This window comes from Microtus pennsylvanicus, chromosome 4 (genome assembly GCF_037038515.1).
Source record: "Microtus pennsylvanicus isolate mMicPen1 chromosome 4, mMicPen1.hap1, whole genome shotgun sequence".
Classification (NCBI taxonomy): Eukaryota; Metazoa; Chordata; class Mammalia; order Rodentia; family Cricetidae; genus Microtus; species Microtus pennsylvanicus.
The window spans coordinates 12,576,728-12,595,801 of NC_134582.1; the positions used below are offsets into that span (position 1 = coordinate 12,576,728).

Sequence of the window (19,074 nt, forward strand, 5' to 3'; positions counted from 1 at the left end):
TGGGTCCCTGCTGCCAGTGCACACTGCCAGTCACTTTCAGGACCAGCTTCATGCCAGCCATAACCCATAGGCAACAGAGGAAGACTCATATGCTCAGAGCTGATGCTGATCTCCAGTTCCACAGTGACCGGTCTCACAGTCGGAGAGGAAGATCTGGGCCGTGGGCAGCTGCCGGGATTTATCATGCAGGGCCAAAGCTGTGTGCAGCCAGGGACACAAGAGTCTGCTGTTTTAGCAACATGATAGATAATCCCTCCCTGCCTCCGTACAGCTTTGTAAAACACCCACCCACGTGAAAGGACCAGCTGAAATGAAATCTGTCGGAGTGGAAGGCACTCCGTTCAAGTGGGTGGACTAATTTCATTTTGTTTCGCGTGTGGGGTGGGAAGTTACTCAACATGGCAAACAGGGTTCCATCTGCTGACAGTTTTGCTCCTTCCTTTCAAACCAAGAGATGACTAACAAAGCCTGTCAGCTAGAGGGTGAAGGACACACTGACACCAACTCAAATTCACCTGCCCCCAAGTCATGCTCAAAGGGACACACTCGAATTCATAGAGAACCGGTTGGTGGTTAGAGAATGTTCAATCAACAGGTTGCTCAACCAACCATTTGGAGTGGGAAACAGAACAAAATGCTTTGAAGAATGAACAACGGCAAGTCAGTTAATAATTCACAGCCAACGGACACAATACAGACATTCCAGGCCCTGGAGTTCAGCACAAGCCTTCTGCCCACTCTATAACTGCCCCGCAGCATATCTAACTGTCTCAACACCAATTCTTCATGATCATCCTACCACTGTGTTTAAAACCAGCCTCCCTGTATATACCCTGTATAAAATGGCTGCCTGTCCCCTCAGCCTTATGCCATCTGAGTTCCAGGTTCACTGGCTTGCCTTCCTTCCCTTATCCACATATAACACTGGAGTCTTGGGCATTGGACACATGTAGTTCCTACATGAACATCAGCCCACTGTTGGCCCAAGGTACCCTGAGCCCAGGCTCCCACCACCTGTTCCCTTCTGCTGATGCCGCAACACAGCAGGCCTGTTCCCTTCACTCCAACATAAAGATGCTTGTCTCTGCTACCAGTGGACCTCCTAGTTGCTAACCCGAGTAGGCACTTATTTCTTAGGTGACATTCATGAAGCAGACTCATGGTTTGGCACTTTTCACAGGCACTGTCATCAACAGTAGCAAAAGACGAATTTGGAGTTCAGAAGCTCCAATGGGCAGACACATTTAAGGCCATGACATCTTGGGTCCTCACTTACCGTGTCATCGTCCAGTCTGAGCTGCAGACTCTTATCCCCCTCTTTGTAGTCCTTGGTGAGCTCAGCCGAACGCCACACTTCATCTGGGTCAGGGATCCAGACCCTTGTGTACTGAAAGATGAGAAGGAAAGAGACTTAGACACAAAGCAAAGCATCCAACCCTTTAAGTCCATATCAGCATCTATGAACCGTTTGTTGGGAATTTATTTTCCAGCAATATCCACATACCATGCTCCACTTTAAAGACACAAGATGATTCAGTATTATAGATAATAAATATTTCATGGGATTAATTTACAACAGCACCCTCTCAATCTTAAGAGAATGTAACAATGACGCGAATACCCCACTGGGAATTCAGCTGAGCACAGGCTTCATTCTAACTATGAAGGTTCCACACCACCCTTTTAAAAGATATAAAACAAAAGGATGGGGCGACATGCTATAATTAACAAAATAATACTGGTCAAATTCCAGGGAAGCACAGCAAGACTTCACAGCATGGTTTACACCACTCTGGTAGTCTATGTTCAGTGGAAGAGGCCAACGAATCACTTAGTTAAAGCACTGTTAATGGTATGAATCCAAAATATCTACTCATGTTCTAAATGATTTGGGGCCCTGGTGATGCTAAGCCATGGATCCTTTAGGAGGTTAGGCCTACCTTGAAAGTGTGATACTAGTGAATTAGTTAGGGGTTAAGGTTAGGGCTAGGGTTAGGGTCATACCTGCCTCCATCACCTGCCCTTATCCAGCCACTGTCTTCTTGCTCTGCAGCTCACTATGATATAAACAGCCTCTACCACACAATCCTGCAGCTGTGGTCTCAACTTCTCGGCCATGCCACCCCTGTTATGATGACCGAGCTCTCTTAAAACTGTAAGCCAAGATGAATCTTTCCTTACTCAAGTTGCTTCTGTCAGGCTTCTTGTTACAGCCACACAAAATCAACTAACAAGAGAACCTTGAATAATCATCCACTCACAGGTCCTTGTATATTTTTAAAGCCACAAACAGTACAACATTCTCAGTCTCTCCAGACCTGTCAATAAGTCATTCAGCCTGGTCTAGTCCTGGCAGGGGAGAATATAGCCATTCTTTGCAAGTGTTGACACAGGAGTGACCTTCAAGGATTATTGACCTGGTGACATGCTACATAACGCAGAGAGCCTTGCAACCATCAAGTCTAGGTTAACCTCAGACCAAGTCAGTCAGGACCTGAGGTGACATGACGGTTCCCGAGGGGGGACCGAGCATTTGGCACACAGAATGGCAACATCTAGAACCACTTCCATGGCTCCTCTCGTACTCTACATGGACGCCTGACAAACTGCTGCGTTGTTGCTGGGGAAGGGGATTTCTACAGGGTGTGTTTTAGGAGCCATCTGTATGCACATGTTTATTTACACTACGCTGTCACGTCACACAATATTATAACAAACCTAAAGGGCCTTTTGACTAAAGGTTAAAGTGTGTGTCTGAGTCAGCATAGCTCACGCATCAGCTCACAGCCAGGCAGCTGCTGTGTGCTGTAGCCAGTTGGTTTTCTTTGGGTTCTCCTTTATATTTTTTAAGCCCATATTTTGCTCCTAGCATACGCTGTCCTTTTATAAAAACCAAGATGCTGACGGCTGCTTCGTCTGTCTCTAATTTACCACTGAGGAAAATGCTATGGCGACAGGATCAGAATATGACCCAAAAGAAAGCAAAGGTCAGTCCATCCTGGACATCCCAGCCCAAAGCTGACTCCCATCATTTTTAACTTAACAAAGAAACAGATGCATAGAATCGTATTTTCTCTGCCTCGAGGCCCACCTTACCATGTATTGACAGTACAGCAGACTATATATAGCACAGTACGGTATAGTACAAAAGAACACACATAGTACCTCTGTCAATATTCCTCCTTCCCTCTAGCATTTCACTTAGCTTCTCCTCTGTCCTTTAAGCCCACCCAGTTCTCTCTGTCACCACATTCCCGCCAGGCAGTGCACTCAAAACTTCTGCTCACAACAAACCTTATATAAGGGCAAGGCCCCCAATTGTTGCACACAGTGGAGTGAGAAATAACTGAGAAGAGTGGAGGTGAGAAGCCACGGTGTCTGGTCTCAGCTCGGTCCATGACTCCTGTGGCCTTCAGCCTGCTGCCCACATGCAGAGAACTCACTGTGTGGCTCCCTCTGTTCAGTCCTTCTTCTGGGTGAGTTTATCTTTCTACCCATGTAGCTTTCTCCTTGCTGAACAGAGCAGAAGTACTCAGTGGTCAGAAAATCACCTGTGTATTTCCTAGCATTGTGGGACCCTTGTGTTTCTCTGTTTGGCTCCTTTCTCCTTCATGTGAGGGCTTCAGCATCACTGTGAGCCAGAACCATGCTAGAAATGCAGAAGTTCAGCCTCTTCTCGGATCCAATCAAAACCTGTGTGGCTGTGTACTAACGTCTGTCCTGACAGCATGCACTCAAACACCCTTGCTCATATAAAAGCATCAGCAAAGTACAGCTAGGGCCACATCTGGGACTGTGCCTGTTTATGTACAACCCGTGAGTTAAAAATTGCCTTTAAACTCTAAACTGAGAGGATCAAAAGAACATGAAACATTTTACAAAAGGTTAATTTTGGTGTCTACAACTCCTGTTATTTCAGAACACAGACATGCTTACTCATTAACATATCTCTGACTAATTCACACTTCAATAGTTGAGCTGTCATGAATCCTATGGCCCAATGCCTAAAGTATGCAACATATGGCTTTGACAGGAGGGTCAATTCTGTTCTGTACTTGCTGCTTCCATGGACCAGACTGTCCATTCCCCACATGTAGATGTGGACAGGGTGCTGGTTCCGACACTTTTCATTGACCACTACCATCTCCTTTTCCTTCATCAACCACTGCCATCCCCTTTCATTGACCACTATCCCTCTACCTTTGACCTGCCATAGTGAGTCTGTCTCTGACTGGCTTCCTTTCTGGGTTCACAGTCATTTCTTTCAAGTGAATTTCATATCATTATTGCAAGAACTTCCAGATACATTACTTTGAATCTGTAGGAGCCAGTGGATGTTCCCAGTGATTAAGAGATGGAATGTATCTTACAGGGAAGCCCAGTTTTATCTAAAACATATTGCCCTGAGCACTATATACTTAATTACTGACATGAAAATCAACTGGCCAAGCTTCAGGAAGCTATCTAGTAGGGCAGGTGGTGCCCATTAAAAACAGCTGAAGGAGTGATGGGATAACTCCTAAGGGAGGTAATAGTTACTTGGTAATGCAGGAGAAGTGACAAGGGCAGGCAGGGAAAGTAAAGCTGGCTGAGAATGAAGGACCGGGCAGCTACAGTCCACTGTGGCTTTAGAAAGGCATTGCATATTCAGAGCCTATTCGGCAAACTTCAGAGTCAAATCCAGTAAACACTTGGCACCTAACTTTTGCCATCTCTGTGCCACCTGCTGCCATAAATCTCTCCAGTCTCCCTCCAATAACAACCCGTGTGCTGTTTCTCCTCTGTTCTGAATGCAGGCTACCTGCAAATGCAGGCTGGCCTCCCTGTGCCGCCCGCCCCTTAGATTTATCCTTCAAGTTTTCCACTTGAAGCTCCTACAAATTACTGAACAGGGTCATTCACCCAACATCATACTTAGTGCACACAACCAGTTGGCAATTTACAGCGCGTTCAAGGGTGGTTTAATGATACTCCAACTTTGCAGTCTAGCTTTGCAAACACCGCCCCCCAACTTGCCCACATGACTTAAGGTAAAGCAGGGTCTCTGAAATATGCACAAAGTATTAACAGTACAGAAAAACACACACACACACACACACACACACCACCACCACCACCAATAACAACAACGTAGAAACTGAAAAGGGAGAGACCAGTGCTACCGTAACTAGCGGGGACTCTCAGGAAGATAGCAGGTGTGACTGGAACGTAAGAGAGGACATGTCCTCTCAGAGCGACACAAATGCTCTAAATCTAGACAGTGAATGTGCTAAGTACAACTTAAATGGCTCCCTTTATATTCAGCTCATTGCTTCTCAATTAAAACAATGTGAGTATAAAACCTGGAGTAGAAAAAAACAGGAAAGAAAAAAAGGAAGCACGGGTAGGGGGAGAGCAAAAGAGGGGAATAGCAGGGTACAGGTGACTTGAAGAGGAAAGGGAGCAAAATGGGGAGATAAATATATTGAGAATGTATGAAAAAGTTATAAGGAAGCATACTGTTATTTCCCTGCCTAAAATTGCATATGTATTATATGTAATTTTAGGTATGGAGATTGTGTGTGTGTGTGTGTGTGTGTGTGTGTGTGTGTGTGTGTGTGTGTGTACGCATGCATATACAACAGTTTAAATGAAATCTTCCCATGTAGGCTGACAATGCTTCCTCCAAGGGCCATAGATTATCTAACAATCTAACAAAAATCCCAAGCATGAATCTCCACTTTGAGCTGTTGGTCAGTGTTTCCCAAGAGAGTCTCAAAATATTATGGGCTATTGCCCTTGGTTGCCCCCAAAGATGGGAGGTTAAGTCCTTATTGCTCAAGATATCATGCACTGCAGATACAAGACTAGGCAGACCTGAGCTGGAATTGACCTGAAAGCCACCACCTCCCAAGGACTAGCTTTCATGGTACCAGAAAGAGCCATGCAGTCTTCCAAGGGAAAGGAGAAATGGTCTTCCCCAGAGAAAAGCCCCAAAACTGCGTATCTAATACCAAGTGGCCAGCCCAGAGATTATATGCATATAGGAAACATTATAGACTGAGAATGTTGTAATTGTGTATTAAGGAATATACATGTGCATATATATATACATATATTTCTTATATATTCATATATAAATATATTTAGTTATATATATTATATATATCAATAACTGGAGAGATCATGAATTTGAGAGTAGGGGGAGAAGTATAAGGGTTAGAGGGAGAAAAGAGAAGGGGTAAATGATGCAATTATAATTTTTAAGAATTACAAAAAACAAACAGCAACTCTCCCCCAAAGTCCACCCACTATTGTACTACAGAGGGTCCAAAACCATGGTGTAGGTAAACCATCTATTTCCATGTGTTCTTACTACTATCCTGTAGGAAATATATATATATATATATATATATTCATTCAAGAAACGTGTCTTCTTTTATGCGTGTGTATGTGTGCCTGCCTGAGTTTGTGTGTACCAGATGTGTGCAGATGCCTGCACAGGACGGAAGAGAGCATTGCTTCCCCTGGAACTGGAGTTACGAGGTGGTTGTGAGTCATCATGTGGATGTGGAGAATCACAGTTCAGTCCTGCACAAAGCAGTGAACCCTCTGATCCATTTTATGAGCTAGAGACAGCTCTGAATTGAGTGTGTTGGAGGAGCTGGGGGACTGCACCCCGAGCCTGGAGTGTGCTAGATGAGTGTTTTACCACTGAGTCACCTCCAGCCTTCTGAGTTGCCTTTGTTTCTCAGACCTTTGAGAGAACTCCTCTCGGATCTAACCTGCTACTAACATTTTCGCTGTATGTAAGGCATCAGACTGTCAGAGGATAAGTTTACTCTGTATCCTAATAACAGAGTTACAGAATCGTCATTACTGTATTTTAGCAATGTTCAGCTCTGTTACAAATAGCAAATAAAATATTATTATAACCAAAAAATAGGTGATTTGGGGAAAAGCCCATATATTAACCAGGGATGCCAACATCAAATGTTAAAGATCAACATAGAGTTGTCCTCTAGGCTTTTGCTCCTTGCCTCTGTCCCCAGTGGCAGCTGAACTTGCAGCAAGAGAGTGGCTGCCTATGACAACAGTGCTCTGTGCTCTGGCTGCACATTACAACCATGTGGGAGCTTATTAATTCTCAAGCCAGGTAACACCCTACACTGTCTACATCAACCTCTGGGGATAGGAATCTGGCAGTGTGAAGGTTTCCCAGATGAATCCAATGCACAAGCAACTTGAGAACCAGCAACCTGGGGGGTTTGTCTGAGTAACCACTTTGAGGGGCACAGAGCTCCTCATGTGTACAGAGGCAGCCTTTTGCCAGCATTCTCAACCAAAAGTTACAGGCAAACGCAAACACAATGTCTGCAAGAGCACTCCATACACACATCACTAGGTAGCATGGCACCAAGGTCTGTGTTGTGGAATGTTGCTTTAATTGTGTAAAGGTGGGTTGCATTTGTTTCTGCTGCCTGTTTTAATGATTGAAAGAAAGGTGTGTTGCATTTGTTTATGCTGCATTTGTTTAATTGTGAAAACATGTTGCTGTTTCACCTTGCCTGCCTAAGGCATCTGATTGGTCTAATAAAAAGCTAAATGGCCAATAGGTAAGCTGAAGAAGGTTATGCAGGGCTGGCAGGCAGAGAGAATAAATAGGAGGAGGAATCTGGAGGAGAAGAAAATGAAGAGAAAGAGAGGGACATGCCTGGGGCTAGAAACCAGGCAGATGACAGACAGACAGACAGACAGACAGACAGACAGATAGACAGACAGACATAGAAACAGCAGTAAAGTAAGACATACAGAAGAAAGGTAAAAAGCCCCAAGGCAAAGCATAGATGAGGAGAGACAGGTTAAGTTACAAGAGCTAACCAGAAACAAGCATAAGCTAAGGCTGAGCATTCATAACTAATAATACATCTCCTTGTCATGATTTGGGAGACATGTTAAGTTACAAGAGCTAACCAGAAACAAGCATAAGCTAAGGCTGAGCATTCATAACTAATAATACATCTCCTTGTCATGATTTGGGAGCTGCTTAGTGGCCCAAAAAGCCTAATGCATGTCTGTGCTCTCTAAGGTAGTTCAGTGGCCTGGACTTACTACTGTCTTGAGTGAGCTGTTGCATAGGTTTGAGCACCATCCTCCTCAGATCAATAGGATGAAAACTGTATCTAATGTTCACTGTTGTACGGAAAGCAGGATCCTGGTAGGACTCTAGGTAGCACCACCAATTGGCAAAATCAGTCTGCTACTTCAATTATTGTCGTGTCTTCAGATCTCTGTACTTAAGCAGCTGAACGTTCCCTTACATTCAATAACTGGATCTAGATCTAGCCTCTTTTCACTCCAAAAACTGAGAGAAGTGATTCTCATTGCTGGGTGAAGGATAATAACTATCTGCAGATTTTTTAAACACAAGGGCACTAATATTCATGTCCCACATTTGAATAATTAACTCTCTAGGGGGTAGATCCAGAGAATTACATTAGAACAAAACAAACAAAAACCCATACTAACTTTCTAAATGATGAATGAGCTCACACAATTACAATCGCTACTTCACTGAGCCTCAGAGCAAAGCAGAAACGTGCAGTCAGAGAACACTGGCATTTGAAGGATTCTCTTCCTGGAATTATTAATGCTATCCCCAGAGCCTAATGCTAAGGTAAATCACGTCAAGTCCTTGCATCATTTCATCTTGGCCTCAAATCCAAGTCAAGGAGGGTGGCGTTATAAACAGAAGAATCAGGATGGTTAGAATTGATAGACAATCTGCCCCAGCTTCTGAGAACTGAATGTGAGAGCAAAGACTCAGCCTCTGCTTCTAGGCCCCCTAGAGAAATATTGATCTTCTTGGGGAGGGGTCCAAATCCTGCTGGGTAGGTATTTATATGAACCAAGCGTCATGTATGACGGTGTCACATATGGAAACAAGAGTGAAGGTATCAAGCTAAGCCCCCAGGGAGTTTCTGACAATTGGTGTGCAATGAAACCTTGGTCTAAAGCAAAACAATCTGGATTGTGCTCCCTAAGAAGAGCCAGAAAGGGGACAAATGGCTTAGCTTGGTGGCTGACAGCATTCTCTGCCTGTCCACTCCTGTGTTTGGGGGCCAAGTACGGAAAGATCACCTGATTCTGACGTGCTGGTGCTGTAACTAAATACCACCCAGAGTCACTTAGCCCAGGCTGGGGATGGGGACATTCTAACAGAGAGAAACACAAACACAGTCAGCAAACAACTGGCTTGGGATGTCTTAGATTTTATTGATGTGATCCAACACCATGATCAAAAGCAATTTGGGGAGGAAAAAGCTTATTTCATCTTACACCTCCAGATAACACTCCGCCACTGAAGGAAACCTGGGCAGGAACTCAAGCAGGACAGGAACCTAGAGGCAGGAACTGATGCAGAGGTCATAGAAGAGTATTGTTTATCGGTTTGCCCCGCCTACTTTTTTTCTAGGACCACACTGGGCTGGGTCCTTCTACATCAATCAACAATCAAGAAAATTGTCCACAGGCTAATCTGGTGGGCACAGTTTTTCAACTGAGATCCCCTCTTCGCAAAAGAATGTCACTAGTGTTGAAACAGAAGCAGCCAGCATAAGTCATAAATTCTGTCGGGAGCCCAAAGAAAGAAAATTTGAGTGAATTAGCTTCCATTCCTCAAGGAGCACAGAAGCCAAATATCTCCAATTAAGGCAAGTCTGAGTTAGAGCACAGGATCTGGTAAAAAGACCTAAGCCACCAGCATAGCAATGAGTTAGTCACTGGACTGTCTACAGGGAAAATAACCATTAGAGGGGGAAACTCAGGTGCCATCTGTTTTAGCTACTTTTAAATTTTTTAATATTTAATTTATTTTTAATTATTTAATTAGTCAAATTATACACGTATGTATTTATCTTTGTGTATGTTTATGCATATGAATGCAGTGTCTAAGGAGGGCAGTAGAGGACACCAAAAACCCAGGAGCTGGAGTTACAGGCGGTCATGTGCCCCCAACATGAATTCTAAAAGCAAACTCAGGTCCTCTGTAAGAGCAGTGGGTGCTCTTTAACCAGCAAGCCCTCTCTCCAGCGGCTTTAGTTTCTTTTCTCATTGCTTTGATAAAATACTTGATAAATAAAACTTAAAGATTGTTTTGTTTCATATTTTGAGGGCATGGTCGGCCATGCTGGGAATGGTGAGGCAGCTGGTCACGTTCACAGTCACCGAGCCCAGACATCAGCCCTTGGAGTGATGCCACCCACATTCAGGATGGATCCTCCTCGGTTACACCTTTCTGGGGACACCCTCGCAGACACAGCCAGAGATGTGTTTCTATAACCACCTAAATCTAATCAAGTTAACAATGAGGAGCAGCCATTCCACAAACCTATCAACAAGCAGGGGCGTAGCTTTCCCATTCACAGCAGGAGAGAGAGCTGAGAGACCACAGGTCCTCTGGGTGACTGAACTTAGAATGGAGATATTTAAGCTCTGCTCTTCTGAGAGCTTAGGCAAACACCCCTGACTAAGTGTGTCCACTGTGATGTTTCCTGATTGACACAACGTGGAAGGAGAATAAAGAGAGGGCAAAAGTCCATAGAAATTAAGCCAGTGGTTTTATTTCAGCATCACCAAATTGGCGCCCCCTCCCAAATGGCCCAGTACTCAGCAGAAGCAGTCACATGTTTTAGGAACTATGAAACAGCTAACCTGACCTTGCTTATGGGAAGTCAGCCATGTTCCACTGTCTCCCAAATTCTTATTTTCATCTGCACATTCACTGGTATCTCAAGATAGTGTCTTCAGTCCACACACCAGCTGCATCCAGTCATGAGCCACCGAATTATGAAGGTTGAAGTAAAAAAACAAATTCACCCACTGATGGGTGGCTTGGCAGCTTCCTTTAACAAGGAAGTTTTTAAAAAAAAAATTCTTAAGGTGCTTGTCCTAGCTCCCATCAACAGGTAAGATTTTGTCTTTCTGCAACTCAACTTCCTTGTCTGTAAAGCAGGAAGTAACTGCCCCATCGGGGCTGTTGCTAGGACTCTCCATGTACATAAAGCATTCAGCACAGTGTAGGGCACACGGGGGCTATCTAGTGGCTATGGTTGCCATGCAGGCACTCAAAGCTTAGCTCTGGTCACACATGAAAGCTCCCTTGAGAAGACTGCCTCACAATCCAAATCCCATCGGAACCATGTTTCCACAGGGTGTCATGGGAACATGCAAACTCTTTGCTTCTACATTCTTTAACTCCTCCTCTGACCAGCAGTAAGCCAAGCCTCTTAGTTCCTCTGTTTATTCACCCCAAGAAAAGCTTAATCCCTATTTTACATCTGCATCCAGAGTTAACAAAGAGCCGAGCCTCCATGTAGCCGATGACAAGACTCACTGCCCCACAGACACACTGAACAGAATGTATACGATGTCCTCAAGTGACAGTTGTGGGAAAGGAAGTGCTTAGGGCACAGGGAAGGTGACTGACATTGTATAGAGCTGACTTCTGCCCGGATCTACCTGCTAGTGGTGGAGCTGCAGGGATACTAAGGCTGAGGGAGATAGCTATGAAGAAACTGTTGGTGTTGACGCATCCAAGACTTCCCACGTTCTATTTGCTCAGCAGATGTATCTATTAGGTCCCTCCTGCATGTCCATTCCCGGTGAACTTGAATATAAATCTCGGTGTTTAAATTGAGCACTGGAGACATTGTTTAGAGAGAGAGTAGAGTGACCTAAGCAGAAATAAAACTGAAATCCCTCTATCTGAAAGGGCTGGGTCAAACCTTATTGCTATAAGAAGTGATGGGTGTGGTAATTTGAAGAATGGCCCCTGTCAGCTCATATAATTGAATGCTTATTCAAATATAATGGGAATGGCACTATTTGAGACGGATTAGGAGGTACGGCCTCATTGGAGTAAGTGTGTCACTGGAATAGGTGTCCAGATCACAAAAGCCCACACCAAGCCCAATATCCCTCTACCAGCAAATCAGGATGTGGTTCTCAGCTACTGCTCCAGGGCCATGTAGGCACCGTGCTTTCTGCCATGATAATGGACTAAGCCGCAAACTGTAAGAAAGCCCCCAATTTTATGCTTCCTTTTATAAGCATTCCTTTGGTCACACTGTCTCTTCACGGCATAGGACAGTGAGAAAATTAATAATAGAAACTTCATATGCAGCACTAGGGAGGCAGAGGCAGGTGGGTAGTGGATTTCTGGGAGTCTGAGATCAGCTTGGTCTACAGAGCGAGCTCCAGGGCAGCCAGTGCTACATAGAGAAACTCAGTCTCAGAGAGAGAGAGAGAGAGAGAGAGAGACAGAGACAGAGACAGAGACAGAGAGAAAGAAAGAAAGAAAGAAAAAAAGAGAAAGAGAGAGAGAAAAAAGTGGCAATACAGAAGAGAAACTTCATGTGCATAAAGGTATATATTATACAAATACATACATGCACACACACCACTAGTGGAAAACAGTTTATTTCTAACCCATAATAAAATTATTAGCAGTTGGAGCTGGAGAAAGAGTGCAGGAAAGTGTATGCAGGCCAGGCATGGTGACCTGAGGTCTCACCCCAGCCCACCAAAGTAGCAAGTTTGAGTGGAGCAGCTTCCATCCCTTAACACAGTCAAACTTTTCCAATTAAGTCTGGGTTAGAGCTTGGTGTCTGATCAAAAGACAGTCACCAACAACATAGAACTGAGTTACTACATGGACTGTGGGCTACAGGGAAGGAAGAGCTAAAAAGACAAAGCTCAGGGGCCATCTTTACTAGTTGTTTTTAATTTTTTTATAAGATTTCTATTTAAGATTAAGAATATGTGTACGTATGAGACTGTCTTATGTGAGCAGTACTGGAGGAGGCCAGAAGAGGGTGGCAGATCCCCTGGAGCTGGAATTACAGGCAGTTGTGACCTGTCCCACATGGGTGCTGAAAACTAAACTCAGGTCCTCTGCAAGAGCAGCAGGCACTCTAAAGTGTGAGTGCTCTCAGTACAGAGCAATTTAATACATACATTAAGTTAATTATGTATTAATACATCAATTAATTTATGTACTAAGTAATTAACATATGATCAATATAATATATAATTTAAAACATACTTTAAATACATAAATTTAATACATAATCATCAAGCCATTGTGATGTTTAAATCTTTATTCCAGAGTAGAACATCTTCATTTCCATCAAAGGTCTTTAGCACAGTACAGATTTAAGTCTGTAATGCCATCAGGAAGCAGTTTCCATCTTTGTCTGGTGAGTTTCTACTCTATCATAAAAGGCTAGTACATGACTTCCTTCAGAAGAAACAGCCTTAAAATCTCTACAACACTCATTAGACTGCCACAGTCCCAGAAATGTTTGTTTACCTCTTCTCATTTTAAATCTGTTCTGTTAAGTGGACTTGCTAAGCCAAAGTCACCATACTACTGACTTAAATTATTTCAGGGTTAGGTCTTTCTTCCAGAAACTGTCCTGGACCAGTGAAAATAAAGTAACCAATAAGAGACTGCAGAAACACACAGTTCTCTTGAACAGTCACTCAGAGGATGTGTGCATCTGAACACAGGAGCACACAGGTATGTGTGTTCTTGATCTTCTGCAAGAGATAGAATCAGCTGTCACGGAACTTAAATGCCTCACACACTTGCATTTGACACTCAAGTCAACTCTCAATTCCCTTTCTTAGAATCATTCACTGCCCCAAATTATCCAAGTCCTCCAGCTTTGAGGCTGTTCAACATCCTTGAACTTCCAAAAGTCCCCAGTGAATGGCACAGGCTTACAGACTAGACTGTGGATTCTGGTCCAATCAACTGTCCATGAGACTTAGGGAACACCTCTATAGGACTGGTACAGTAATGGGGAACATAAAAGACACACCTTTGTCCTCAAAGGGCTCAACCACACTATATGGCTTCATCTACTGTGACAGTCAAAATTGCTTCCGTGGCACCAGCATTCACACCACACAACAGGGGCCTAACATTCTGTTTATCAGCAAAGGCCCCAACCGAAGAAGTGGGATTCAAGCTCAATTACAGATGGGAAATGGACTAGGTCAGAAAGATGGGAGACAGGACATTGTCAGGCTGAGAGAGTAACTGAATGACGAGCGTGGGCAGAAAGGAGAAGTGTGGCTAAGGAGCTGAAAGGATGGAGTGCGGATGGGGTCATGGCTCAACAGCACAGTACAGCAGGGATATGGGCTCAGAACAACACTGGGAAGAAATGTAGACTCCAGATCCTATAGTCAATGGAACATAGACAAAATGGCATAATTAGATCAGGTCTTAGGGATAAATGCATATGGAAAAATTTCAGCATGAGAACACAGTTCAGTCTTTCAACATTCATGATCTAATTTTTCCCCATGGGCAGTGACAATGAAAGGGTACCAAGGACATCAGTCATCCTGCCCCTGTTCTCAATGTTGGCTTTTGAGAGCATTCCTGTTACTTAATTTTATTTCACTCATTTATTTATCACTGTTCCGACAGCTACACTGCCCTTCTCACCACATCATTCCAAGGTACACCTACACGGCTTTCAAATCCTCTTCACCTGAGCCTTGTATGTCGTCAGCTCTGAGTGCTTCCCAGGGCTTTGCCACATGGAGTTTATTTGGAATTTCATAAGTTTAACACTTAGGAGGAAGAAGAAACCTCCAACCAAGTGGGGTGCCCTGGCAGTGGGGTACCGTGGCATTGGGGTACCCTGGCAGTGGAGTGCCATGGCAGTGGGGTACCCTGACAGTGAGGTGCCATGGCAGTGGGGTGCCCTGGCAGTGGGGTGCCCTGGCAGTGGGGTGCCCTGGCAGTGGGATACCCTGGCAGTGGGGTACCGTGGCATTGGAGTACCCTGGCAGTGGAGTGCCATGGCAGTGGGGTACCCTGACAGTGAGGTGCCATGGCAGTGGGGTGCCCTGGCAGTGGAGTGCCCTGGCAGTGAGGTACCCTAGCAGTAGGGTGCCCTGGCAGTGGGATACCCTGGCAGTGGGGTACCGTGGCATTGGGGTACCCTGGCAGTGGGGTGCTATGGCAGTGGAGTGCCCTGGCAGTGGGGTACCCTGGCAGAAGGCACAGTAGCAGCACTGAATCCTCAGGGGGAAGATGTTGTTCACCAGGGTCTGAGTGACACTCTCATAGCTAGAACTCAGTGACCCTGGAGACCTGTAATATAGTCTTGCAGTCCTATAAGAAGGCTCTAGAAACGTTACTTACAAAACACTTTCAACCTGGAAGTGTTTGGAACCCAGATAAGATCAGAAAGCCTGGGGCAGCATGATAAGCCTCATTTTCCGACAAAATTCTCGCTTCTTCCCAGATCCCTTATACTCTAAATAACCAGCGAGCTTTTGGCACGTGGGCTGCTACATCATTGACAGCTGTTGAATCAACCACACATCTAATTCTTAAAACAGACACACATGCCAGCTGTTCAATTATGCAGGCTCGGGACACAGCCAGAGCCACACTATCTCCCCTGGTACCATTTACATGATACATCCGGAGTCTGTAGATCTAGTCTTCCCTGGGGAACACAAACACCACTCCCCCACGGTATCCTGGGGTGATGGTTGTGGAGTCTGTGCTCCTTGCAGCCATAGAGGAAGAACAGCATTGTGTTGTGACAGAGCCACAGCTCACAACAGCAACGTCAACCACCCCAGTGCCAGCAAATGCTTTCCTACTCCGTCCCAACCTCCCTCGACCACATTTAAAGCATGGTTGGTAGGGTAGTACAAGCGCCTAGTAGGCAAATGTGGTGACCTGAAAGAGGAACGTCCCCTTATAGTGGTAGAGTTGTCTGGGGAGGTTAGATGGTGCAGCCTTGCTGGAGGAAGCATGGCAGAGAGGGGGGCGGGGTGGGGCGGAGAACAAAAACCTTGCCAATTTTCAGACTGCTCTTTCTGTTTCATGCTTACAGTTTAGGATGTGAGCGCCCTGGCCACCATGCCACTCACTGCCATGACTCTCATTCCTCCAGAACCATGAGCCCAAAGAAACTCTCCCATAAAAGCTGCCTTGGTTATGGTGTTTCATCACAGAAACAGAAAAGTAACTAATGACACAAGGCTCGGGGATGCTGCTGACCGCCCTAGCAATGCACAGGCCATCTCCCTGTTTCTATGAAACAAGCAAAAGCTCTAAATAGTCACACTACCCAAGTATTAACGGAAATGGTTGTAGTATTATGTAAGAAAATAGCAAGAAAAAACACAAAACAACTGATCCTCCAGTGTCATTCCCCTGCATAAAAACATCCTTTTCACTTCTAGGCTAAGACTCATATAAGTCTTCATGGTCTGGTCCACTGACTCCTGATCACTTCGCTCTGTCACTGCAATGCTCACCCTAACCTATGTTCAGTATTGTTGCTGCCTTTCCTGACTGCATGCCTTGGCTTACACTTGTCTTCCTGTCCCCTTCCTCCACTATTGCTACTCCAGGGTGCAGCTGAAATATTATTCCCTTGGGTGGGTTTCCCCAAGTTTCTCTTCTATTTTTAATGCAACATTCTTGAATGTGCTCCATTGGCTTATATGCATTTCCCTGCCCTCCAGAACAGGGGTAACATGCTGTCCATCTCTCTGTTGCATGCAGATGTGAAGGTCCTTGCAAAGGGCTTTAGTGCATGCTGCAGGGATGGCTGAGCACGTGAACGCACCCTAGCAATACAGATTTTTGTTTCTTTCAATAAGAAACTGCAGCCTCTTTCCCACCAGAAATACTAAGTGCAGTACCATCTAAATAACCCACCAGCCCAGGGTGTCACCAGCTTGAACATCTGAGCAACAGATCCTATCTTGAGTCTGAAGACTCTGCACTTCTGCAGAGTTGCAAAGCCAAGGCTCCTGTCACTTCCAGATCTTATCTGTGAGAAGGCATAGCTCTGAGAGATTGTGACCTGAAGCCTCAAGAAGCTTTGAAGCAAAAATGTGCGTAAACCAAGTGCTTGATAGCCCTTTAAGTGGAAGAATATCAAAAGCAGGATTCCTAACACCAGGCTATGGTGGTGAGGGACATCCAGTGACATTCCCCTAAGCCTTAGGCTTCAATCTTCTCACGGGTGAAAAGTCAATAGCTAACTTCTAGAACATGCTGTATCAGAGGCAGCAAGCAACTCCTAAGGCACCTTACATAACCAACAACCATCACAGAAAAGATTACAAAACACCCAACATTCTCTATGGCCTAAGAGGAGAAAGCAGGGGCAGTGTAGCCAAGGCCTTACCAAGATCCAGCCCAAAGGCTGCCAAACACCTGAACAGCTCTCCCAGCAGACTCAGAGAGATACTGCTGAGTAGCTCATGCTAGAACGCGTTGGGAAAGTTGGAAAAGGAGTGGATGGTGTACACGCCAGCCCACGTCCTCTCTATTTCCTCATTTGTAGGGGTCTGCCTTGTCTCCAATAGGCATCAAAGGGGAAGGGCTTTCCGGTGTTAAAGCCCTCACATGTTCGAGGCACGGTGCGTGGCTGGGATCTTGTTGTTAAAGGTCATAGCACGATTACACAGAGCATGAACTCAGCAGCACCCACGAAGTGGAAGACCACAAGTCAAGGAAAAGCAGCACAAGGTTAATTCTAGCGAGTGGTACCAATCCTGGGGGAGGCTGAGGAGGGAGCTCCCACCACCAGCTAAAGGCCATCACCATGTGACGAGGATGACTGGAGACATAAAGGAAACAGGGGCTGATATCCCAAGCAAGAAGGCGGAGGAAGAACTCTGAGGAGTAGCGCTATTGGTCAGATTGGAACCAGTGGTTTGTGGGGCAGAAGGTAAATCCAGAAGGCAGATTGGGGTCACAGCACGCCAGAAGATTTAGTCACTATTAAAGGAATCCTACCTAACTCTTTATTCAGGAGAAACCAGAGGAATTCCATGAATAGCCAGGTGACCAGTAAAAAAAGGAATCGTTACATGTATAGCAGGAACATCATTATATAAGTGCCAAACTTCAAATCCGCTGCTCTAATATCAAGGACTAGTACCATGGAAGGGGTATCCAGATGGCACAAATAAAATGATTGAAAGCAGTGACCAGACCATTGAAGAGTTTCTATGAATTTAATCACTCAGTGATGCTCTGCAGGCTTGCAGGATAAGAAAGCACCAAGAAGCTCTCTAGAAGCTGAGCAAACGAGATCACGCCAAAGTTAATTAGGAAACGACTCTTCCTCCACAAGAAATTACCGTGAGAGCCACTCGCTTTCCTGCCCGTCCTCCTGGTGTCTTCTGTCCTCACTGCCAATGGTGTCGTTCAGATCTCTGCTCTGCTTGCCTACTTAGGCATTCAGGGATGCTTGGCAGCCACATCTCCTTTCCTCTGTGTCCTCTAGCCCCTCCCTCTCTGCGACCTCGGCTCCTAGTCTAGCCCTTCCAGACTCTTTTTTTCCCAGGCAGCCAGTGTCTTTTTGGAAGGGACCAGGAGATCATGGTGCTTCCCTGCTTAAAATCTCCCTGTTTTAATAAAATCTGAATGTAGGTTGTCTCCACTCTCATCTTTCCAGTCTGTGGGTTCCACAGCAGAAGCCGCACCTGTGTCTTCTTCCCCTGTTGTTTGAATCAGCAACCTTCCTGACATCGCTCTGCCTGAGGCACTCTCCTAGATGGTCTCCCTCCTCTCATAGATCTCAGCTCTAGTCTCACCTTCCCATAGAACTTCCTCAGCAATTAATCTAAAGCAGGCTCATCAATCACTTTTGTTCCCAGTCATAATTTCTTCACTGCTCCTGTCTGGCTAGCTTAGGTTCACTTCCTGTCTCCTCTAAGCCCCTCAGTGTGAGCTCCAGGCGGAAACATCTTGTTCTGTTCACTGGTCCATCTCCACTGTCAAGAACAGTGCAGGACATGCGGTAGGCACTCAGGCATTTGCAGGGGAGTCTCGTGTACTCCTGAACAGCCCATGTGTGTAATAGATGCTTCAATAGTGGGGCACATGGCCACATTTCTGTCAGTATTGCTCCCTGTTAACATTCAGAGGAAAGAGAAGTCTCTCTAAACCCCAAGAGCATAGAACAAATTCACATAAAAGATGTAGGCTAGATGGGCTAGAGAGATGGCTCAGAGGTTAAGAGCATTGCCTGC

General features: G+C 45.2%; 1 protein-coding gene across 4 annotated transcripts in view; it reads right to left on the minus strand.

The window, feature by feature from the left end:
* Myo5b (myosin VB) overlaps window positions 1-19,074 on the minus strand; it is a 272,874-nt gene that overhangs the window by 154,069 nt on the left and 99,731 nt on the right. For all 4 annotated transcript variants that reach the window (XM_075968281.1, XM_075968283.1, XM_075968282.1 and 1 more), the window contains exon 2: window positions 1,277-1,387. In XM_075968281.1, coding sequence (XP_075824396.1) covers window positions 1,277-1,387 — 111 coding nt within the window. The remainder of the gene's footprint in view (window positions 1-1,276; window positions 1,388-19,074) is intronic.